This window comes from Schistocerca cancellata, chromosome 3 (genome assembly GCF_023864275.1).
Source record: "Schistocerca cancellata isolate TAMUIC-IGC-003103 chromosome 3, iqSchCanc2.1, whole genome shotgun sequence".
Lineage (NCBI taxonomy): Eukaryota > Metazoa > Arthropoda > Insecta > Orthoptera > Acrididae > Schistocerca > Schistocerca cancellata.
Genome location: NC_064628.1, coordinates 162,601,769 through 162,627,747, shown reverse-complemented (window position 1 = coordinate 162,627,747; position 25,979 = coordinate 162,601,769). Strand labels below are relative to the sequence as shown.

The following is a 25,979-nucleotide window of genomic DNA, read 5'->3' as shown; positions in this document are numbered from 1 at the left end:
CCAAGTTGAAGTCACCCCATATTATGATGACATTATCAGGAAAGTTCATAACAGTATTATGCAAGTTCTGTCTGAAGAACTCTACTGCAACAGCTCCTGACACACACAGGCTTCTATAAAAGCATCCGATTACCATTTTTGACTGACCTTCGATGCTTAACTTCACTCAGATTCATTCACATTTGAAATGTGTGATAACCTCACTAAATAGTATTGGCTTCTTTACTGCAATAAATATGTTGCCACCATTAGAGACTAACCTATCCATATGATAAATATTCCAATCTGAACTTAGGATGTTGTTGCTATTCTCTTACAGTTTCAATAAACTTTCTGTTGTTAATACTGGCTCTGCGTTACAACCTTTGGTAAATGGTACTAATTCTGGGACCTTTCCTTGGATGCTCCTTCAGTTTGCTAATATCATATTAATTATACACATGTATGTCTAATTGTGCTCATGCATTTGCAATATTTGTTTCTGAAAATATCATTTTTGTTACTTTTTTGGACTGTCCTTTATAACTGTTCCCTATTTTCAGGACATTGGTGCTGGAAAAGGAAAATACTATGCTGTTAATATACCCTTAAGGGATGGAATGGATGATGAAAGTTATGAATCCATTTTTGTTCCTATAATATCAAAAGTAATGGAAACCTTTCAACCTAGTGCAGTTGTGCTACAGTGTGGTGCAGATTCCTTAACGGGTGATAGGTTGGGCTGTTTCAACCTAACAGTTAGAGGTAACGTTCAGTAATTATCTAAAGAAATGACTCAATATATTTTTACTGAAAAAGATCATAGACCTGTAAGATGCATAGTAAAAATATACCAAATTACGAAGAAATTGATTCATGTTGCAGGAAGTCAGAACTGAGAATTTATTTAAGAATAGGGAGATATACCAGATTCCATTAAGTAGATAGTTAACTATATTGCATGTTGACATAGACATAGACAAAAGAAAGTGTTAAACAAAGGAACTTTTGCAAGCATCAGATTTATTTTATGTGCATATAAATTAAAAGAAAAGGAAACCTCAAATAAAAAAGAGGATGTGTGGGAGTTCGAGGCAATGATAAGAGAAACAAGCCAGCCTTTGAAGAAAGCTGTTAATATACATTCCTGGAGAACCACTGTGCAATTTCACTTGTGAGAAGAGGCAGTGTTAATCCGTGAAATGAATGCATTGATTTCCAGTGAGAGCACTGATGACGTTCGTTTGGTTGTCCTAAGTCCACCATTGTAATCATTATGATAGAATATGCTGAAGTAAATGAAACTGTTGAGGAATGTCTTTCAAAAGATGTGGGAAGATAAAAAAAAAGTAAAGCTATCATCAATCCGAAGATTGGTTGGAGCACCACAGTGTTGTACGAGGCATGGTCCTGTTGAAGGTGGTATACTGTTGCCTTCCTCCGAACTTTTAGCTGTCTTCACCAGCCAGTTACAGGGGACCTACAGTTCAACATGGACTGTGAACTGTGGTACAACTCAGTATTTTTCAAATCAACAAACATTGCCAGACTGAAAGATGTGATACAGTAGAACCCCTTTTTAATGATCTCTGGGGACTGAAAATTTTTTCCTTAAACAGGGGTTTTCCGTAAATGGGGGTTTTTCCCAAGTACATAGGAGTGACCAAGAATCATAATTCAGGTATGTTTATGTGGTAAAAGTATCTATAAAATCACAATCTTAATGGAACACATTTAAAAAAAAAAAAAAAAAAAAAGAATCTAGAAGAGTTGTTTGTTTCATCCTAAAGAGGAAAATTATTTCCTGATGGCATCAACTGCACAGCAGCTGTGAATCTTGGCACAAGTTCTTGTTATTGTTCTTCTTCTTCTTCTTGGTTGTCACTGCCTCCTACCTTACAGTTTTCCTTCAGAAGCCCTTCACACAACTCACATTCATCTTGAATGCGGAAGTCACGATATCGTAATTGCAAGAAATATCATCCTGGAATGTCACATTTTCTGGAATGTCTAAGTGCTTCTATGCCATTCATCTAGAACAAGGCCATCTTCAACAGCAATTGATGCACCACAACCAGCCTTTGTGAAACAATTTAACACAATCTGTTGTGTTATTCCGGGTACCAACAAACATATGCATAGCCTGGAGAATGTTGAGTCTCATCACTTCCTTTCTCTCAAGGAATGAAGTTGACTTTTACACTACTGCTATTCTGTATTTGGTTTTAACAGGGTGTATTATGCATAGGTCCAGAGACTGCAGATGATTTGTGCATTAGGGAGGAGAGAAAACGTCACATACATTTCTCAATAATAGTGTTTCCATGGGATGTACAGGGCATTGCTCGATAATAAGTTCTCTTTTCCTTCCTGTGTGAGAAATCTTGTAAAGATTATGATGTCATCCAGGCATTCCTGTTGTACTTGTAAGTATAAAGGTAGCATTTTCAAACAGAGGACACTCCAGGTTGAAATAACAACAATATAAGGAATAGGATAGATTGCTACTCATCGTAAAGATGACCCATTGAGTTGCAGACAAGAACAGCAAAAAGGCTGCTAAACATGCAGCTATTGGCCATAGGCTTCCTCAGCAAAGAAAACACACACACATTCACACAAGCAAGCACACCTCATGCACACTTGGCCGCCACCACCGGCAGCTCTGATCAGAAGATAATATTTTTATATTTGTGAGAAACCTGTGGGTTTTTAATTTTTCTGTTATTAATGAAGGTATTTTTTCACCTTCATCACTATTTACACACAATAGTGCAGTCATTGTTTCTTTATTTTTTATCTGCATGGCATTTTTCTCCCTTAATAGAATACATTTTTGTCGGAAGTAAGTTATAAAAGGAGTCAGTTTCAGCTGCATTGAAAATATCTGCAGGCTTAAAATCCTGTGTTAGTCATGGCAACGTAATGTTCTTTCAAAAATTTACAATATCTGTGTTTGCAGCCTCACTTTTTCTAAGAAATGAGATTATCACTGTTTTATTTTTATTTATTTTTTTAAAATGGTCCAGCCAGTCCGTAGGTGCACTGAAATTTTCAACACTGATCTTCAGGATGATTTCAAGGGGCTTCTTTTGCAATACACATTCATTTGTAGAAATGCTGTCACTTCCCATTCCTTGAAACAGTAGTAAAAGAATGTTTTGCATGGCATTGAGTGTTGACAGGCAAATGCTTCACCTTTGGATACAGAGACAGGCAAGCTTTGGCATTTAAGAACACTACTGTTTTTTAGTATGCTGCACAATGAACATGGCACCAAATTGTACTCCTTCACCACATGGGAAAGTTTTTTTGTTAGCGATTGTCTTCAACATTGTGGCTGATCACCAGCTTCTCCTGAATTGAGCTTTCTACATTTGCAAGCCATAACTCCACAGAAGTAAACTAATAAATTCAGTAATAAACAACTACACTTCTTGGCTCTCACTTCATACAATCTAACTTCGTACAGTTAGATCACGTGACTACAGTCGCATGTTGGGCAAGGCGGAAATCACTTTCCTATTCCTTCAGCTCATTTTCCAATATCGCTACAAGGATATTTGAGTTACTGACCAAAAAACTGTGTTCTAGGTGCATGTTGATCAGAAGAATAAGTTACCATTTACTGCCATGAGATGATTCGAAATACGACCTGCATGAAACACATAAATCAAAAACTCACTTGGACACATTAGCAGTTGTGTAAAGGTTCAATTTTAATTTGCAAAATGTTTCATGTTTAATCCTTAAAACTGGAGTATTTCCTAGAGTGGTGTTCGTTAAAACTAAGGATGACTAATATTATTCTTATGGGAATATTGCCAGGACTGAAGAAAATATTCATTAACAGCAGGAGTTCCTTAAATGCAGGTTAGTTAATTCGGGGTTTTGCTGTACTTTGACAGATAAAAGTCCTAGGACTGACTGGATATCGAACTAAAAGATCTTGATCCATGATTTAGATATTCATCACTGAGCCATTGAACCACACAAGATGAAACAATTGAAAACAATAATAATACAAAGAAAATAAAATAGAAATGTAAGTTGAGTTTCATCAAATGTCATACTAATAAGGGAGAGTAAATAATACAAAAAAAATCAAGATTTATTTAAATGCTTTCATAGTGCAAGAGAAAATTGGAACCACTGGAGGTTAATAATGAAAATTACATTGTAAAGGTAATGTCAGTTGAGCTATGTAAAACCATTTGAGGTATGAAGGTATATGGAGATGGTGTTTTAGAGGAAGTGGTTGAAGCTGGAGTCAAAGTGGTATAAGAGGAACTGACAAATTTGTTTACAAAATGTCTGTGGAGGAAGACGGTTTCTCAAAACCTGAACAGTACCGTAATTATTCTCCTTTGCAACAAAAAGGGGTAAAGAGACTGTAGATCTATTAACCCTTAGCTCCACAATGAATGAGATGTTCCATAAAATTAGGCTGCTTAGGGGAAAAATAGATTTTAATCAGACAAAGAAACTAGCTGGCTTTAGAAGTGGATGATAACACAGTAGACCATTTGCAACTCGAAGAAGAAAAAAAAAAAAAAAAAAAAAAACTACAAAACCAAGCAAATGGATTCACAGATTTTACAGAAAGGTAATTCTATATAAACTCAATGCAGCACTCACCCCGACTCTCAGATTTGTTTCAAATGTGGTACGTTCAGTGATCCAGATAAGAGATGGAAAGCTACCAATTAGCAGAGGTCTGTTACAGTTGTGAGAAAAGCCATAGGTCTGCAAAGTTTTGAAATGGTGTGAAATTTAACACAAATGATTACAATTCTGATTGTAATCCAGATACAGCAGTGAAATTTGTCACTGAGAAGCTAATGAGTAGAGCTTTACATTGATATGCTAGATGGCAGGTTTCTAAGAATTTTCACGTTTGAGGTCACTTTGACCTTGATTCTCTCAAAACACACCACCTTCAATTTTTTTGGAAAAAAAAATAGATTGTGTTGCTCCAGTATGTTACTATAAATTTGGTTAATATCAAGAAGGCACATCAAAGGCTCAGGATCAAAAATTTATTTCGTCTCCATCACTGCACTAACAAAATGCAGTAACTTCTTCCAGAACAGCCGACAATAGCAGTCACTATTATACTCACAAATTTGTGAAAATTTCTTGTTGTTAATAATGAATCATAGAGACTTTTATTTCAACCACTCATTATTGGCTTGTTTCATGGGTGTGGCTTGTTTACTCAAACTGCAGTGTACATGTACTGGGAAATAGTCTGTAGTAGTAGCTTGTAAAAAACGCATCTCAGGTCAAAATGAACTGTCGCAAATCCATTTAAAGGTAGTGTTGCAGGGGCACAGTTGAATTTGAGAAGTGCTCAGGAGTGGATGGTAAACAAGTGTCCTGATGTATTTCCTGGTGGAAAAATTTGAAGCAGATGTAGAAAGCAATCCACAAAACCCTTCAACCCCTGCAGGTGTTGCCTCAGCTGTGCAAGGTACTTCCAGAGATGATGATAGTGCAGATGAAAGAGCATCTGATCTGGCATTAGATTCTTTAAATACTAACCTTCAGTTTCTGGGTGAATCTCCTGTGAAGAGACAGAGGCTAAATGCATAAACAAAAATTGGAAAGGTTGCCTCTTGTGTTGGAGCATACTTATGTGGTACAACTGGAAAAAGAAGAGTATAAAAAATGGAGAAAGAGAAATCACAGCACAGGTAAAAGATAAGTTTCACAACACAGAATGTATACGTGACAAAATACAAATTATGACAGCATTTCCCAAGAGCTGGAGCATAAGGAAAACCATGAAAGAATTTTCCACTTTAGATTACGAAATACAAAGAGCAAAACAGTAGCAGAACATGGTATACTAATGACACCAAATCCATAACCAGGTAAGACGTTGTGAAAAAACCATCAACTCATCCACGAATTTTACTGTGATCATAACGTGAGCCTTGTGATGCTAGGAAGAAAAGACTGTGTGCTTGTGAAATGAAATAGAATTGGAGTAAATAAGCAGAAGCAGCTATAATTACACAATCTGAAGGAACTGGATGCATATTTAAAAAATAGATAACCAGATGTAAATATTGGATTCTCAAAATTTTGTCAGTTGCTGACAAAGCATTGTGTTCTTGTCTATGCCAGTGGAACCCAAGTTTTTTGTTTCTCTCACATCAGAATTTTAAGTTAATAATTGACGTGTGTAAATTGAAAGAACTAATGAAGTGTGAAGAACACACATGACCATCATAAAAGCACTGTATAGCATCTGTTACATGCAGTCCTGCACTTCCACAATGTTTCTCAGGCGCATGTACCTGTTGTCAAAGTTTGAGAAGACTGAATGATTATCTATCAGTTGGTACAAACTGCATTGGCGAAATTACATCCAAGTGTTGGGCAACTATGGGCAGGTTAGTTTGCATAAAGTTTACAACAGCTCCTTCTGCTCATTATCACCCAGCTGCAGTCACAGATCTTTAAAATTGCTAAAGAAGAACTCAAAGTAAATGAATAATTTGTGGTTTGCGATTTTGTAGAGTTGGTTTGTGGTTTTCTAGAGCATTACTCCTTCACCATTCAGGGTTAAGTACAGGGATTTCACTGGAATAATTCACTGGTTACCATCCACCAGTTTGTAACTTACTACAGACCGCAAATACAAATGAGATACACCATGTGTCATATGTGGAAGTATCTGATCGCCTTCAGCATGATACAATATATGTATGTATTCTTTCCAGCACTGTCTCATCAGTGTCTTAAAATGTCACTTTCCAACTACAAAGCACTTTTACTATGTTTTTCACGGATGTGCTGCCCAATACAAAAACAGAAAGAATTTCTTGTCCTGTCACTACGAAGATCACGGTAAAGGACCTTGGGGTGAGATTGTAGGGGCTGCAAAGAGATTAGCCTCACTTGTCAGCCTCAAGTGACATGAAACCCATATTTTGACAGACTGACAGTTCTTTCAGAGGTGCAAAGAAAATATTCTTTCATGTGTATTCGACTACACATCAGTTTCCCATCATGATTAAGTCATTGCCAACTGAAGCAACATTGCAAGAATACAAGTACGATTCCAAGTACCCATGTACCCATTAGCTTCATTGTAACAAAGACATATTCCTTTATAAATGGTAGAGTGCAGCAATCAGTTGTCCTTTTTTTGTGCAGATTTTATTATGCAACTCCAGATTTCAGCTACTGCCTAGCCATTATCAATGCACTATTTTTTAAACTCGGTGCATATTAGTTCCCTATTGTTCGGGTGCCAGTCACAGATCTTTGAATATTTATTCAAAGAACTGTGACTGACACACAAACAACAGGGAACTAACATTCATCGAGTTTAAAAAAATAGTGCGTTGATAATGGCTAGGCACCAGTCAAAATCTGGATTAGATGACAACTGGTTGCTGTGCTCTATCTTTTATAAATTGCATAACAGCCGTTGAGTGCACCCAGTTTCCTAATGGAAGGTAACCTGATAAAGACATATTCTGCTTCTTTAGTGAGCAGAGAAGTGTCGGTGATTGATATATGGAAATAAATGCTGTTAAAACATACATAGATTTGTTGCCTTTATGTATGACAATTGTTGGTGGGCTGCATATGTCTTCCAAAGTTATGAATAATGGACAATCCATGATGGAATAATGACAATATTATGAAAAGGATAATTGCTGCTCACCACATAGCGAAAATGCTGCATTGCAGATAGGCACAGCAAAAAGCCTGACACAGCATGCATGTGTGCATGAACTGTGTGTGTGTGTGTGTGTGTGTGTGTGTGTGTGTGTGTGTGTGTGTTTAATTCTGATAAATACCTATTTGGCTGAAAGCTTTCTTTGATAGCCTCTCTGTGACTCAGCATCTCCACTATATGATGAGTAGCAACCATCCTTTTCATAATTTTCATAATAAAATTATGAAGAAATAGATGAAGTTGCATCAGCATGGACCATCTCCATCATTTGTATTTCCTGCCATACCAGACACGTTTGTTAGCAGAAGATGTGACATTCTCACAAGACTGGATCCAGTGACTCCAGCTGGCAGGATATACTCTGTCCCTGCATCAGGTATGGTGACCATTAACAATTTTAATTGGAGACTTGTGAAGTGAGATGTAACCACTTTTTATTGCCTGTTCATTGAAGCTACATGGTAAATACGAATTGTATTTTTCAATAATTTGTATTTAGTATTTATGTGCTACCTTCTGCATTTTGATAGTACATTGATGCTAAGAAAATAAATTTTTGGTCTTAGATGTCTTTGGTGCGTGATGTTGATATTTACCAGTTTATAGAAGCATATTGGAGCAATTCAATACATTTTGTTCCCCCCAAAAAGATACTGAAAGTGGAGTGTTTTGAAATGCTCAAGGTCAAAGATTAAGGTCAGTAACGTTGAATGTGAAACTTATTAGAAATCTGCCGTCTTGCTTATCAATGTTAAGCTCTACTCATTAGGTTTTCAATGATACAAGTTTCACTGATGTATCTGGATTAGAACCATAATTATAGTCATTAATGTTCAGACAGATGCATGTAAATGTCGCACTATTTTGAAACTTTGCGACCTATAAAGTTTATCAGAACTGTGATATACCTCTACAGATTAGTAGTTTTCCCTCTCTTGTGTGGATCAGTTTACTTTCCTGTGTTGAATTGACGTGGAATTACCCTTAAGCATTTCACTCATATTGAACAAAATCTGTGTCAACATCTCATAGAAAAACAAGTTGCTGATTTAACCTGTTAGCAGATTACAGAGCTATGACTTCCATTAGAATAGTAAGAAATTCAGAACTGAAAGAGGGGTAAAGCAAGTAGATTCCATATCACCAGAACTGTTCTCAGTGGCTGTAGAAGTTTTCATGTCCTCAGGATGGAAAAATAATGAACAAATATGTTTTGAAGAAATGTATTTTAACTACCTACTTATAGTTTGTGATATTGTGCTGTTTGCCTATTGTTCACATGAACTTCAACAAAAATGGCTTAACTCAATGGAATAAGTTTAAAAATAGGCCAGAAATTCAATATTAGAGAATAAAATAATATATAAACCCCACAGCAGAAAGAAAACTGTGTAAATTAGTAATGAAGTTGTAGAAAAAACTGTCAAGTTTTACTATTCATGGCAGTTACTGTCTCCTGACATACAGGAAGGCAAATAAACTTAAATGTACAAATGGCATTTAATGTGGCTGGTAAACTTAATAGTGTTTTCAGCTGCAAGCATCCAATGTAAGGAAAATTAACACTCATTGTATGTTATCAGTTTTGATGTAATGGCTAACTATTTAGACATTTATTCAGTATGGAAAACCATTCAGAAACTGGGTGTTGGGAAGATGCATGTTAGAAGTTAAAAGGGGAGACAGAAAACAAAACAAATGATTCAGGAATCAGTCTGCAGTGATATATGTAACTACAACCGTAATGAAAATGAAACTGAGATGGCCAGGGCATACAGTTAACCAAACAGGCAGTGAGGCCAAAGGATTTCTTTGCAGAACTTCAAGAGATAAGAAAAGACAGAGATGGCCTAATGTAAAGGAGGGTTGGTAAAGGACTTTACAAATCGTACAGGAGCAGATTGTTGTTATTATTATTGTTATTGTTAGATTCAATCCTGATCTGTTGGCAGCACTCAAGATTTGCTTTTTTGGCTAACAAGTTGGAAATCAGTTTCAACAAACCTATTGGTAGAACGATTACAAGTGACTGGAAATGTCTGTTCTTGATGTTATGTGGAATTTGACATGGAAGAGTTCATATAGCGAGGAGATGTCTTGAACTTCGTGGAGCAAAGGAATTTATTTTAATTTAACTATAGTAAGACAAAATGTCACACTTAATACTGCAATGGTTCATTATTTAGGAAGTAGATAATTATCATAAAGGGGAAATTGTTTTATATTCCTTTTTAAAGATGACTTTGCTGATGTGAAGTCATTATCTGTGAGACTTTGTTGACACTCTGTAGAAGTTGTTGGTGCCGCTCTAGGTGATCATGGTTACAACTGCAGTGACTTTTTATGTCAGTGCAAGCAAAGGAATTTTAATTACTGAATTATAGATGGGTAACATTGATGAAAGTCGTCTAATTTTCTTATTATGACTGCCTGGTTTGATATACCTGTACTTGTGTGGGGGGGACTGAATGTGTTTGAAAAATTACTTGGTCTGTTTAACTGTGACAGTGTTGGAGGTTAGACTTCGAACTGTTGTAACCTCCCTTTGTTGTTGGCAACATACCCAAACCAACTTGCGATATCTAGCAGCTTTATGTCCCGTAGAGGTATACAGTCTGTGAGAAGACTGAATAGTGAGAAAAAATGCTTCCAGGTAGAGACTGGAAGTAATTAAAATGAGATATTACTTATAATAAGAAAATCATTTTCATGAGATTGCTGAGCTCTGTGTGCATCCAGAAAACATGATAGTAATGAAAACACTGTGGCAATAACTCCATTAGCAAAACTTCCAGTTCTAAAGCTTATTAGGAATCGCACAAACAAAAGAAAGAAAACTTGCTAGCTTTCGAACTTATCCTTTAATGAGCTAGAGTAAACACACACACACACACACACACACACACACACACACACACACACACACACACAACCTAGACATGTCCCTATTTGGTGCCATCTGAACCAACAAATGCTATTGTAGTACCTTGCGAATTTCGGGGTAAATTCTAGACACACTCGTATTTCCACCATCTCAAACACGTGTTATTTTAAAGGCGAGTGTGTGAAAGTGGAACTGTGTCTACTGCGCCATGATTATGTGTTTGTGCAGGACTGGCGTGTATCGGATGGTTGATTGGCGCAGGCAGGTAGTCGCTGTTCTCGCCTTAGAAGTTACATGCCCAGCACAAGGAACAGACTCGCCATACTCCATGACGGTGCTGTCAGTCATTATTGAGAACAGTATCCTGAGTGTACGGAGTTATTTCAAGAGTATAAAAAATTCCTCCAAAACAGCATCTTATCTTTGGAGTAGTTGGGCAGACAGTCGCAGCCGGCTGTCCTGAAAAGAAGATGGCGAAACAACTCCACGTAAGCTCATTAATAAAGTGTGAGTGTGAGTCTGGCACACCAGCACCACACTGCTCCCTCTAGTCACCGGAAACTGCCAGACTGTTTTCCGGTAGGTGGTATGGTTGTGGTGGTTGTAGTGGGTTAGGGTGGGAAGAGGAAGAGGAAGAGGGAGGCAGGGGAAGGGACTGGGAGTTGGATGGATAGTGACACAAAGGTAGGTAGGTGGTTTGCTGGCTAGGAATGTGGGAGGAAAGTGTGGCAGATATATGGGCGGGCATGATTGTAATGGCCGTTGGGAAACGGCATACAGTGAAGGTGACATGGGGATATGAATTGGGAGGGAGTGACAGGACACAGGAAGGGGGAACTGTTGTGTGGAGTGTGCGAGGACAGTGGGCTACCCGATGTTGAGGCCAGGACAGTTACAGGAGCAGAAGTTGTGTTGTAAGGATAAGTTCCATCAGCATGATCAGAGAAGCTGATGGTGGAGGAAAGAATCCCGGACATTCAACTTGTGAAGCAGACATTGAAATTGAACATGTTATGCCACCAGGTAGTCAATTTTGTTCTTTGCAACAATTGGGCAATGGCCAACCATCTTGGTGGACAGATGACTAGTAGTCATACCAACATAAAAAGTTGTGCAGTGTTTCCAGCAGAGTAGGTATGTGAAGACATGTGATCTCTGTGGCAACATATTGGTAGTGGGAGTGGCATAGGAATGGACTAAGATGATGTGTAGGTTGGGTGAGTGACGGAACATTGGGTGAGTGACGGAACACTTCTTTGGGAAGAGTGGGAAGGATCTTGGGTAGGATGTCCCTTAGTTCTGGACAGGAGGAGAGATAATAAAGGCCTTGTCAAAGGATATGGTTCAGTTGTTCTAGTCCAGGGTGACATTGATTGTTGAGGGGGTTGCTCCTTTGTTGCTGATGCTTGGGGTGGTGGGAGGATTGGCGGTGTGTGAGGTTACGGCCTAAGAGATCTGTTTGTGTACTAGGTTTGGAAAGTATTGCCTGTCTGTAAAGGCTTTTATGAGGCCTTGAGCATACTGGGCAAGGGAGTTCTTGTCACTGCAGATACATTGTCGATGGGTGGCTAGGCTGTATGTGAGAGGTTTTTTGGTGTGGAAGGGATGGGATCTGTCGAAATGCACGTACTGCTGCTGGTAATGGGCGTAATGTGGGCAGGGGCATGGATGAAGCCATCAGAAGGTTGGACGTCAATGTCCAGGCAGGATGTGCATTGGCTAGAGGTTGACCAACTGAAGCGGATAGGGGAAAGGGTATTGGGATTGTGAAGGAATGTGAATAGGATGTCATGGCCCTGAGACGATATCATGAAGATATCATCAATGAACATGAAGCAGATGAGGTGTTTGGAGTTTTGGGAGGCTCTAGGCCCCCCCCCCCCCTCCCCCCCTGGACCATGGATCTTGCCGTTAGTGGGGAGGCTTGCGTGCCTCAGTGATACAGATAGCCATACCGTATGTGCAACCACAACAGAGGGGTATCTGTTGAGAGGCCAGACAAACATGTGGTTCCTGAAGAGGTGCAGCAGCCTTTTCAGTAGTTGCAGGGGCAACAGTCTGGATGATTGACTGATCTGGCCTTGTAACACTAACCAAATCGGCCTTGCTGTGCTGGTACTGCGAACGGCTGAAAGCAGGGGGAAACTACAGCCGTAATTTTTCCCGAGGACATGCAGCTTTACTGTATGGTTAAATGATGGCGGCATCCTTTTGGGTAAAATATTCCGGAGGTAAAATGGTCCCCCGTTCGGATCTCCGGGCGGGGACTACTCAAGAGGACGTCATTATCAGGAGAAAGAAAACTGGCATTCTACGGATCGGAGCGTGGAATGTCAGATCCCTTAATCGGGCAGGCAGGTTAGAAAACTTAAAAAGGGAAATGGATAGGTTAAACTTAGATATAGTGGGAATTAGTGAAGTTCGGTGGCAGGATGAACAAGACTTCTGGTCAGGTGACTACAGGGTTATAAACACTAAATCAAATAGGGGTAATGCAGGAATAGGTTTAATAATGAATAGGAAAATAGGAATGCGGGTAAGCTACTACAAACAGCATAGTGAACGCATTATTGTGGCCAAGATAGATACGAAGCCCACGCCTACAACAGTAGTACAAGTTTATATGCCAACTAGCTCTGCAGATGACGAAGAAGAAATAAAAGAAATTATTCAGATAGTGAAGGGAGACGAAAATTTAATAGTCATGGGTGACTGGAATTCGTCAATAGGAAAAGGGAGAGAAGGAAACGTAGTAGGTGAATATGGATTGGGGGTAAGAAACGAAAGAGGAAGCCGCCTGGTAGAATTTTGCACAGAGCACAACTTAATCATAGCTAACACTTGGTTCAAGAATCATAAAAGAAGGTTGTATACATGGAAGAATCCTGGAGATACTGACAGGTTTCAGATAGATTATATAATGGTAAGACAGAGATTTCGGAACCAGATTTTAAATTGTAAGACATTACCAGGGCAGATGTGGACTCTGACCACAATCTATTGGTTATGAACTGTAGACTAAAACTGAAGAAACTGCAAAAAGGTGGGAATTTAGGGAGGTGGGACCTGGATAAACTGACTAAACCAGAGGTTGTACAGAGTTTCAGGGAGAGCATAAGGGAGCAATTGGCAAGAATGGGGGAAAGAAATACAGTAGAAGAAGAATGGGTAGCTTTGAGGGGTGACGTAGTGAAGGCAGCAGAGGATCAAGTGGGTAAAAAGACGAGGGCTAGTAGAAATCCTTGGGTAACAGAAGAAATACTGAATTTAATTGATGAAAGGAGAAAATATGAAAATGCAGTAAATGAAGCAGGCAAAAAGGAATACAAACGTCTGAAAAATAAGATCGACAGGAAGTGCACAATGGCTAAGCAGGGATGGCTAGAGGACAAATGTAAGGATGTAGAGGCTTATCTCACTAGGGGTAAGATAGATACTGCCTACAGGTAAATTAAAGAGACCTTTGGAGAAAAGAGAACCACTTGTATGAATATCAAGAGCTCAGATGGAAACCCAGTTCTAAGCAAAGAAGGGAAAGCAGAAAGGTGGAAGGAGTATATAGAGGGTCTATACAAGGGCGCTGTATTCGAGGACAATATTATGGAAATGGAAGAGGATGTAGATGAAGATGAAATGGGAGATATGATACTGCGTGAAGAGTTTGACAGAGCACTGAAAGACCTGAGTCGAAACAAAGCTCCGGGAGTAGACAACATTCCATTAGCCTTGGAAGAGGCAGTCCTGACAAAACTCTACCAACTGGTGAACAAGATGTATGAGACAGGCGAAATACCCTCAAACTTCAAGAAGAATATAATAATTCCAATCCCAAAGAAAGCAGGTGTTGACAGATGTGAAAATTACTGAACTATCAGTTTAATAAGTCATAGCTGCAAAATACTAACACGAATTCTTTAGAGACGAATGGAAAAACTGGTAGAAGCCGACCTCAGGGAAGATCAGTTTGGATTCCGTACAAATATCGGAACACGTGAGGCAATACTGACCCTACAACTTACCTTAGAAGCTAGATTAAGGAAAGACAAACCTACGTTTCTAGCATTTGTAGACTTAGAGAAAGCTTTTGACAATGTTGACTGGAATACTCTCTTTCAAATTCTGAAGGTGGCAGGGGTAAAATACAGGGAGCGAAAAGCTATTTACAATTTATACAGAAACCAGATGGCAGTTATAAGAGTCGAGGGACATGAAAGGGAAGCAGTGGTTGGGAAGGGAGTGAGACAGGGTTGTAGCCTCACCCCAATGTTATTCAATCTCTATATTGAGCAAGCAGTGAAGGAAACCAAAGAAAAATTTGGAGTAGGTATTAAAATCCAGGAAGAAGAAATAAAAACTTTGAGGTTCGCCGATGACATTGTAATTCTGTCAGAGACAGCAAAGGACTTGGAAGAGCAGTTGAGCGGAATGGACAGTGTCTTGAAAGGAGGATATAAGATGAACATCAACAAAAGCAAAACAAGGATAATGGAATGTAGTCGAATTAAGTCGGGTGATGCTGAGGTAATTAGATTAGGAAATGAGACACTTAAAGTAGTAAAGGCGTTTTGCTATTTGGGGAGCAAAATAACTGATGATGGTCGAAGTAGAGAGGATATAAAATGTAGACTGGCAATGGCAAGGAAAGCATTTCTGAAGAAGAGAAATTTAACATTGAGTATAGATTTAAGTGTCAGGAAGTCGTTTCTGAAAGTATTTGTATGGAGTGTAGCCATGTATGGAAGTGAAACATGGACGATAAATAGTTTGGACAAGAAGAGAATAGAAGTTTTCGAAACGTGGTGCTACAGGAGAATGCTGAAGATTAGATGGGTAGATCACATAACTAATGTGGAAGTATTGAATAGGATTGGGGAGAAGAGAAGTTTGTGGCACAACTTGACTAGAAGAAGGGATCGGTTGGTAGGACATGTTCTGAGGCATCAAGGAATCACCAGTTTAGTATTGGAGGGCAGCGTGGAGGGTAAAAATCGTAGAGGGAGACCAAGAGATGAATACGCTAAGCAGATTCAGAAGGATGTAGATTGCAGTAAGTACTGGGAGATGAAGCAGCTTGCACAGGATAGAGTAGCTTGGAGAGCTGCATCAAACCAGTCTCTGGACTGAAGACCACAACAACAACAATAGGCCTTCCTCTAGATTGCCCATAAAAAGGTTAACATAGGAGTGTGCCATGTGGGTGCCCATGTCTGTGTCATGGATTTGTTTATAAACCTTCCATTCAAAGGAAAAGTAGTTGTGGGTCAGGACATAGTTGGTAGGGTGCATGAGGAATGAGGTGGTGGGTTTGGAATCTGACGGATGTTGGAAGAAGTAGTGGAAAGACAATGGGCATGAGGGATGTTGGTGTATAGGGAGGTGGCATCAGCAGTGACAAGTAGGTATCCATGAGTTAAAGGGATGGGTATTGGTGAAAGTCGGTGAAGGAAGGACTATGTGATCAAATGTATCCGGACACTTGGCTGAAAATGACTTCAAAGTTCATGGCACCCTCCATCGGTAATGCTGGAATTCAGTATGGTGTTGGTCCACCCGTAGCCTTGATTGCAGCTTCCACTCTCATAGGTATATGTTCAATCAGATGCTGTAAGGTTTCTTGGGTAATGGCAGCCCATTCTTCACGGAGTGCTGCACTGAGGAGAGGTATCGATGTTGGTCGGTGAGACCTGGCACAAAGTCGGCATTCCAAAACTTACCAAAGGTGTTTTATAGGATTCAGGTCAGAACTCCATTACAGGGATCTTGTTGTTGTGTAACCACTCTGCTGTAGGCCACGCATTATGAACAGGTTCTCAATCGTGTTGAAAGATGCAGTCGCCATACCTGAATTGCTCTTCAACAGCGGGAAGCAAGAAGGTGCTTGAAACATCAATGTAGGCATGTGCTATAATAGATGCCATGGAAAACAACAAGGGGTGCAAGCCCCCTCCACAAAAAACACGACCACACCATAACACCACTGCCTCCGAATTTTACTGTTGGCACAACACATGTTGGCAGATAATGTTCACCAGGCATTCACCATACCCACACTCTGCCATTGGATCTCCATATTGTGTACCATGATTCGTCACTCCACACAATGTTTTTCCACTGTTCAATTGTCCAGTGTTTACACTTCTTACACCAAGTGAGGCATCGTTTGGCATCTACCGGCGTGATGTGTGGCTTATGAACAGCCCCTCGACCACCATGAAATCCAAGTTTCCTCACCTCCCACCTAACTGTCATAGTACTTGCAGTGGATCCTGATGCAGTTTGGAATTTCTGTGTGATGGTCTGGATAGATGTTTGCCTATTACACATTACGACCCTCTTCAACTGTTGGCGGTTTGTCAGTCAACAGACAAGTTTGGCCTGTACACTTCTGTGCTGTACGTGTCCCTTTGTGTTTCCACTTCACTGCCACATTGAAAAGAGTGGGTTTAGGGATGTTTAGGAGTGTGGAAATCTCGCGTACAGACATATGACAGAAGTGACACCCAATCACCTGACCACACTCAAAGTCAGTGAGTTCTGTGGAGCGCCCCATTCTGCTCTCTCGGTATGTCTAATGACTATTGTTGTCGCTGATATGGTATACCTGGCAGTAGCTGGCAGCACAATGCACCTAATATGAAAAAGTATGTTTTTGGGGGTGTCCGGATACTTTTGATGTGGGAGTTGAGGTTTCGGGCAATTGGTTGGAGGTGTTGGTCAACAAGAGCAGAAATTCTTTCAGTGGCAGCACGAACACCAGCTACAGTAGGGTGACCAAGATATTTGGGTTTGTGGATTTTTGGGGTGGAAATGGGTGTGCTGGGTGTTATTGGGGTGTGGAAGGACATGGAACTCAGGTGAGAAGTTCTGGAAAGTACAAGGATTTCAGTATGGATTAGAGGTTATGCTGAACTTCTGGGATGAGATTACTCTGACAGAGCTTGTAGGTGGAGGAGTCAGACAGTTGGGAGAGGCCTTTTGTCAGATAGTCACTGCAACTCATTATAACAGTGGTGGAGCCTTTGTCTCTAGGGAGGATGATTAGGTCTGGATCGGTATTCAGGTCGTGTATGGCTGTCTTTTCACCTACAGAAGGGTTAATGTTCTTAAGAAGGGACCTGGGGAAGGTTGGATGCCAAGTTGGAGTTGAGGAATTACTGGCACCATCCACATCATTACGAAATGTCATATTCATGATTCATTGAAAAAGTGTTAATGTAATGTAACTGAAAGCTGACTAGGGGGGAGGGGCAATAAGGGTCGCAGTCGGACGGTGGTATGAACTGGGAGAGGCAAGGTTCAATACTGGATGAGGTTGGGTTTGGTTGGAGGGATCGGTAACTGTGAGTGTTTCCACTGTAGGAGGAGGAGAGCAGTCTCTGACAAGACCAACATGGTTAAAATGGGATGTAGGGCTGAAGGTTAGGCTTTTGGATTGGATTGAAATATATGTGGGACTAAGGTTTTTGGTGGAGAGGTTAGCAACGGTGTTTGAGGTTTGCTTGGGTTGTGGGGTGTTGGGAGGGAGTTTTGGTGGACGTGGTAAATGAAAGTGGTCAGATAGGCAGGCTCTGGGACCTATGAGGGGTTGACAAGGGGTTTCACTATGAATAAGATGATGTTGATGGATAGTGGTACCTCAAGACAGGATTAGGGTGCCAGTAGGTTGACAGTTTGTGGAGGTGGTGTCTGGAATGCTCCTCCAGGTTTTGGAGTGCAAACGTTTTTATTTCAGAGATGTTGCGTATGTAGTGAATATTGCACTGCAATAGTGTCTTGCAGAGGGAGTACAGGTGGTTTTGGAATGCCTGTACCATATAGAGGTGCTTTTGCAGTACCAGGTTCGTGAGGGATAGGGACTGGGCAGAATCTGAGGAATGGTGTGGGTTGTTGTGAATGGAGGAGAGTGGGATCCCTCCTGGGATTTTTATGGGTAGGCATTTTGAGGGGATTGTATGGTTCAGACAGCATTCAAAGAGCAAGATATGGGACTGGATTATTGCAAGGAAAAAGAGATACTTTTCTGAACTGGTGCAGCAATGTGCGGGCAGTGGTCCATTGGGATGGGGATGATGATAGGAAATGCAAATAACACAGGAAATTGCCAACTGAAAGCATTAGGTGGCTGTAAGAAGAACTGGGTAGTATAGAGTGAATTCATAGAGTTAAAAGGACGGGACAAATTGTACTGGTAGCAACAGGATGGATTGTGGCGTGAGGATATTTGATCGTGCAAAGTCATTATCATACACAGGAAAGGAGAAGGAAATATATAAAGTTCTGATGGGAAGAATGTGTGGTGGGGGGGATTATAAGTTGTGGTTAGTAGCTAGAAGTAATTCTGCACCATCAGAAAGGCGACGACCAGTGGTGTAAAATGTCACGAAAGCTGCACACGATCACATCGGTCGGAATAAGCTGCTTCACAGCCCAAGCTATGTGGATCATTCCCTCCACCACCAGCTTCTTTGAGCCACAAAGATGGGAGTTACCCTTGCAACACATTGTCTGCTCCCGTAAGTGTCCTGGCCTCTATCTTAGGTAAACCACTGTCCCCATCTACATCTACTGGATGGTTATAATTACACTAACCCTATTTAACACATTGTGACACAGAAACTAATTAATGTACAAGAACCAAATTTGGTAGCATTAATGTCAAGGACATGTGGAAGAGAAATACTTTTAATATGCTGCTACGGTACATCATACCATTACGTACTGGCACCCATTAAGGCTACAAAAGGGGCTCAGTATGGCACCTATCGGTGTCCAGAAGGGTGTGAAAGTGCAGGATTGCACTCTGCTCAGCGGAATGAAGCATGTCCATAGGTATGCTGGCTACGTCTCTTGATATGCTGTGCTTCGGATCAGAACATGTGTCAATATTCTCCTGGTAAACCCTGTCTTTCAGGTAGCACCACAACCAGAAATTGCAGGGAGTGAGATCAGGCTATTGTGCTGGAAAAGCATTTGGAAATGATCAGTCGATAATTCGATTATTTCCAAATGTGTTTCGGAGAAGTAGGTGAACTTCACAAGTGATTTGTGGTGTGGACCCATCTTGCATGAAAACTATTGAGTTCGATGCATCTCTCTCCTGTAGGGTGCATATGACATGCTGGCGAGGCATATCACAGTAACGCTGTCCAGTCACAGTGCACGTCTTTGGTCCTTGAGCACGAACCTGTTAAAAAAATAATGGACCAATGATGAACATAGCCATGAAGCTATACCATGAGCTTCGTCTGTCCATAGGATAGTTCAGGGCCAGCCCTCTCAACTTCAATCCTTGTGAGAAAGTGGAGAGCCTTCTGTGGTGGAAGTTGCTGTATGATACGGATCTGGTACAGATATCATTTGAGAATGTTTCGAAGCACCTTCCGTACAGTGGACCACGGGGATATTCAACTGCCGTGACACAGCACATGCACTGCCTGGTGATCAGGAATTGCACGCAGTGCTGTCTGCCATAGCAACAGCTATTTCATCAACGACCTGTGGTATGACCAGTTGTCTGCTTCTTCCCAGAGCGACGCCCAGTTCTCTAGTTGATTTGAACTACTTCTTCATGCTCCACACATCAGATGGAGAAAGGGGACCCTTCTGTAATTCTTTCAGCTGGTGGTATTCTTGAAGTGCAGTTGCAGCATTACTATTGTTTTGATAATAGAGCTTCACCAATAATGTCCTGCTCCTTTCATCCAAGCTCATGTTGAGACATCAACAAGTGCACTGTGACAGGTCAGGTGTGTGAGACTACGAATCACGATGACTGATCATGGTATATGGTGGCCGTAGTTGGAACTGGACGATGGCACTGTGACACATGGGTATCATGCATCCCATACTCTGGACATTAATGCTACAAAGTTTGGTACTTGGTACAGTAATTAGTTTCTGTGATATAACGTGTTAAATAGGGAAACTTCGAAAAAAAATAACCACCTGGTACTTCTGCATCGATTCTCTGCAAGCCGCCATATGGTGTGTGGCGGAGGGTGTCGTGTACCAATACTAGTCATTTCCTTTCCTGTTCCACTAACAAATAGAGTGAGGGAAAAAAATACAGTCTGTATGCTCTGTATGAGCCCTAATTTCTCGTATCTTATCTTTGTGGTCCTTACACGCAGTGTATATTGACCGCAATAGAAATGTTCAGCAGTAAGCTTCAAATGCTGGTTCTCTAACATTTCTTAATGTTTCTCCAAAAAAAAAAAAAAAAAAAAAGTCTTCCCTCCAGGGATTCACATTTGAGTTCCTGAAGCATCTTCTTAACATTTATGTGTTGTTCCAACCTACAGGTAACAAATCTAGCAGCCCGCCTCTGAATTGCTTGAATGTCTTCCTTCAATCCAAACTGGTACAGATCCCAAACACTCCTGCAGTACTCAAGAACAGGTTGCAACAGTGTCCTATATAAGGTCTCCTTTACAGGTGAACCACTCTTTCCTGGAATTCTCCCAATATACCAGAGTTGACCATTTGCCTTCACTACCACAGTTCTCACATGATTTCTCCATTTCATATTGTTTTGCAACAGTATGCCAAGATATTTAAATGGTGTGACTGTGTCAAGCAGCACACTAGTAATACTGTATCTGAACACCACAGATTTGTTCTTCCCACTCATCCATATTAACTTACATTTTTGCCCATTTAAAGCTAGCTGCCTTTCATCACACCAACTAGAAATTTTGTTTAAATCATTTTGTATTTTCCTACAGTCACTCAACTTCAATATGTTACTCTACACCACAGCATTGTCAGCAAACAACTGCAGACTGCTGCCCACCCTGTCTGCCAAATCATTTATGTATATAGAAAACAACAGTGGTCCTATCACACTTCCCTGGGTCACTCTTGACAATATAATTTTCTCTGATAAACACTTGTTTTCGAGGACAACATACTGGGTTCTTTTACTTAAGAAGTCTTCTAGCCACTTCAATATCTGTGCACTAATTCAATATGCGAGTACCTTCGTTAACAACCTGCTATCAGGCACTGTGTCAAACACTTTCTGGAAATCTGGAAGTATGGCATCTGCCTGTTGCTATTCATCCATAGTTTGCAGTTTATCTTGTGAGAAAAGGGCAAGCTGAGTTTTGCATGAGCGATGCTTTCTAACACTGTGCTGGTTTGTGGAAATAAGCTACTCACAAGGGGAGGTCACCAGTCGGGACACGCTGATTTTGCCCAAATTGCGTGTGTAGAAGGAGTTTGGTCTCCACATCACGTACCTTAAATATTTCGCCTGAGTGGGCCTTAGGAAAGGAGAAAATGCTCTCAAAAGTTTTTCCGGTAGCACTATATACCTTATTTAGCTTTCTGTTCATCTTTAACGGTGTAGCGTAATGGTCAAGCGCATTGCTTATGAAACAGGCGACCTGAGACCAATCCCTGGTGCTTCCTAATTTTTTTTCCGTTTCTCCCCCCCCCCCCCCCCCCCATTGTTATTTTACTTTGTTTCTTCAGATTGTTCAACTATTTACTGTAGAATTTAAATGCATTCAATCTTTCGAATCAAGTATAAAACAATCATATCGTAAATGACGTACAAAAAGGTTAGAAAATAAAATATTATTCTTATTATGTATATGACACTAACAGACGTTACCCTAGCTGACTGCTGGAATTGCAAGCGTCTCGTCAGCTATCGGACAGTAATGGATTTCTCACCAGTGTGTCGTGACTGTACGTATTAGACTGTGCTTCTATTGTCAGTTCGCAACGATTTGTGGAGCTGTGAGTATCGTCGTGCCACAATCAAACATGGCAATCCAACAAAAAGTGACTGATAATCTCGAAACGTTTGATGAAGATTTCAAAGCAAACTTCACCAGTGCTCTTTCCTATGCTTTTTCAATTTATAAAGAAAAAGGGATGATCACTGACAATCCTCCTATGTCCTTCAGACCTACAGTAATAGCCATAGGTAAAGCAATTGCAGAGGCAGTTATCGACATTATGAATATGCATTTCATAGAGTATGATGAAGATCTGATACTATGCACGGAGCCTGAAGAAGAAAATATTTATGAAGAGGTACGTGGAACATCTCTCTCTCTCTCTCTCTCTCTCTCTCTCTCTCTCTCTCTCTCTCTCTGACACACACACACACACACACACACACACACACACACACTCATGTTAATCATATGCAGTCTCTTTTTATCTGTCACAGGTGACTTCTTCAAGTACAGATGAGGATTGTACTCCTGAAGATTTTTCCACGAGTTCTTCATGTACATCAGCAACATTGGCTGACAAGAAGAAGGTCCTGGAATTTGCTGACACTCATCCAAAATGGAAATTTGCAACATTGCAGTCTAGATTCCCAATCCTGAGGAAAAGGGATTATCTTAAAATTTGGAGGAAAGAAGTACACCAAGGTGGCACCAGACTTGAAAAGTTGTCCTTAATTGACTCGGAAACACGGGATAAATTTCAAGATGCATGTAGCTGCTATGAATTGGTGATGACTAGAACCTTACAGCAATGGGCAATGACCGCTGCATTCCTGTATTTATCAGAGTGTTTTCACTTCCGTGCTTCTAATACTTGGGCAAAATCCTGCAAGAAAAAATATTCGATAAGGCAGCGAAAAATCACGAAATTCGTCAGCAAAAATGATGTCGTATCTTTGGACGAAACAGTGGCAGCAGCAGAGAAGCTTCATATGTAGATGAGACATTTAATGCCACATTTCAAAATCGACTATATAATTAACACTGACCAGACCGGATGCCAATATGAGTCAACATACAACAGGTCTCTGGATGTCAAAGGTGCAAAGACTCTTATGGTGAAGAAACTCAATCTATCGAAGGCCACCCACTCTTACGCAGCACAGTACAGTTTAACCGTTTCAGGGAAACTTTTCCCCCTTGTGTTTTTATGTTTGCAAGAGCTTGCGAATAAATTCGGTCCTTGGGTTGCCGCCAAAAAATTAGAAGACGAGTATGAAAATGTTGTTGTTACTTGTTCCATGTCGGGGAAACTAACAAAAGAGCTTTATGCAACATTATTGGAAACAACATTGAAGCCATACGTCACAGACAATAAATTTCATCTGTTGGTGGATTCTTGGAGTGGCCAAACAGATTCAACATCGTATGATGAGACAATTAAGATTGAGCTAGGCGAGGCAGTGTGTACCATGAAGGTCATTTCACCAAAATGTATACCTTTGGTTCAACCTTGTGATGTATATTTCTATTGCCAAGTCAAAATTCCAATTAAGACTGCAAAGTGCCCCTGAATTGCTCCGACAACAGCGAGAAATATCACCAAGGGAAGATGCAACTGAAATACATTTGATCGTGCAGCATCAATTCAGTGCTCCTGTGTTCACCGCTATGATCCAGTATGCTTGGTTTGCATCCAAACTGATAGCGGATAAACAGTTGTTTCAAAACTTGAATGAAGTGTCCTTTCCAATGACGCATGTTTCAGCAAAATGTAACTGCTCAAACAATGCCTTCATAGAATGTGTCTGGTGTGAAACATATATATGTTTGACATGTTTCTATGATAGATGTTACCATCAAATTGCAAACCTTCTACTGTGATAATGAATAAAAAGTAGTGCACATAATCACAAGAATCGTTTGAAACTTTATTTCCATTAAAACTTTCGCCTAATTCAATAAAAATACTGCCTGAATGTGTTTAATTTGTACTGTAAATAGTTGAACAATTGGAAGAAATGAAGTAAAAGAAACATGGGGAAAAACAGAAAAAAAATCAGGAAGCACTTGGGATTGATCCCAGGTCACCTGTTCCATAAGCAATGTGCTTGACCATTAACGCTATGCCATTAATGATGAACAGAGCTCTGAGTAAGGTATATAGTGGTATCGGAAAAACTTTCGAGAGCATTTTCTCCTTTCTGAAGGCCCACTCATGCGAAATATTTAAGGCATGTAATATGGAGACCCACCTCCTTCTACACACGCAATTTGGGCGAATTTGGCGTGTCCCAATTGGTGACCTCTCAGTAAAGTTTATTATATTCTAACTGAGAATATGTCCCAAGGATTCTGCAGCAGACCAAAGTTAGGGATATTGGTCCATAATTTTATGGGTCTGTTCTTTTACCCTTCTTGTATGCTGGAGTCACCTGCACTGTTTTCCAGTCACTTGGGACTCTTGCGTTGGGCAAGAGTTCATGATAAATGCAGGCTAGGTGGGGGACCAGTGCCGTAGAGTACCCTTCGTAAAAGCGAATTGCGATTCCATCCAGACCTGGCGGCTAACTTGTTCTCAACTCTTTCAGTTGTTTCTCTACACCAGAGATGCTTATTACTATGTTGTTCATACAGGAGTCTGTCCAATGGTCAAATGATGGTATGTTTGTGCGATTTTCCTGTGTGAACAGTTTCTTGAACGTGAAATTTAAAACATCGGTTTTTGATTTGTTATCGTCAATTGCCACACCAGACCGGTTTACAAGGGACTGAGTAGAATTTTTAGACCTGCTTAGCAATCTTACATAGGACCAGAATTTTCTCAGGTTCTCTGGTAGATTTTCTGCTAAGGTGTGACGGTGGTAGTTGTTGTAAACTTCATGCATAGATCTCTTCACAGATTCACGAATCTCTACTAATCTTTGCTTGTCATCATTTGTGCATTCTCTTTTTAACCGAAAGTGCAACAGCTCTGTTTCCTTGGCATCTTTCGAATTTTGTTATTAAAACATGGTGGGTGTTTCCCATCCTTTGTCCACTTACTAGGCACATAACTCTCCAGACTCCTTCCTCCGTCCTGTTACCCCTCCCAATTCACGTCACCATGTGCCATTTAGCATGTGCATTTCCCACTGGCCACTACAATCATGCCATCCCATATACCTGCCACCCCTCCATCCCACAATTGTAGCTGACGAACCGGCCTCCTCCCTCCGAACCACTAGCCACTCATCCCCAATCCTTCTCCCCGCCTCCGCTCTCCCCGCCTCCGCTCTCCCTCTACCACACACAGTCCATGTGCCATAAAATAGCATTGACATTGTTAGTTCAGCTGGCTGTGTGTGTGTGTGTGTGTGTGTGTGTGTGTGTGTGTGTGTGTGTGTGTGTGTGTGTGTGTGTGCGTGCGTGCGTGCGTGCGCGCGCGCGCGCGCGCTGTGCGCGTGTACTTCGAAAAATAGTAAGTTTTCTTTCTTTTGTGTGTGACTATTGATAGCTCATCACTTCTGCTTTTAGGTGAGTGGTCTCCTTTAATCCAAAATTATGTACTGTAAATGTAGGTAGGTGAATGCAACGAGATAATAGAGTGATGCAATGAAAGTGAAACTGAACTATTGACCAGTTGAAACATGTCCTGTGATTGTGTTATATGGAGAACACACAGAGGAGGTGTAAAGTGCAGATTGTACTGTTACAACTGTAACAACGGATGGTCCATGATGGTTTGGAT

At 40.6% G+C, this 25,979-nt stretch overlaps 1 protein-coding gene across 2 annotated transcripts in view; it reads left to right on the top strand.

The window, feature by feature from the left end:
* LOC126174782 (histone deacetylase HDAC1) overlaps positions 1–25,979 on the top strand; it is a 158,481-nt gene that overhangs the window by 83,276 nt on the left and 49,226 nt on the right. For both annotated transcript variants that reach the window (XM_049921132.1, XM_049921131.1), the window contains exon 5: positions 543–744. In XM_049921132.1, the coding sequence (XP_049777089.1) occupies positions 543–744 (202 nt within the window). The remainder of the gene's footprint in view (positions 1–542; positions 745–25,979) is intronic.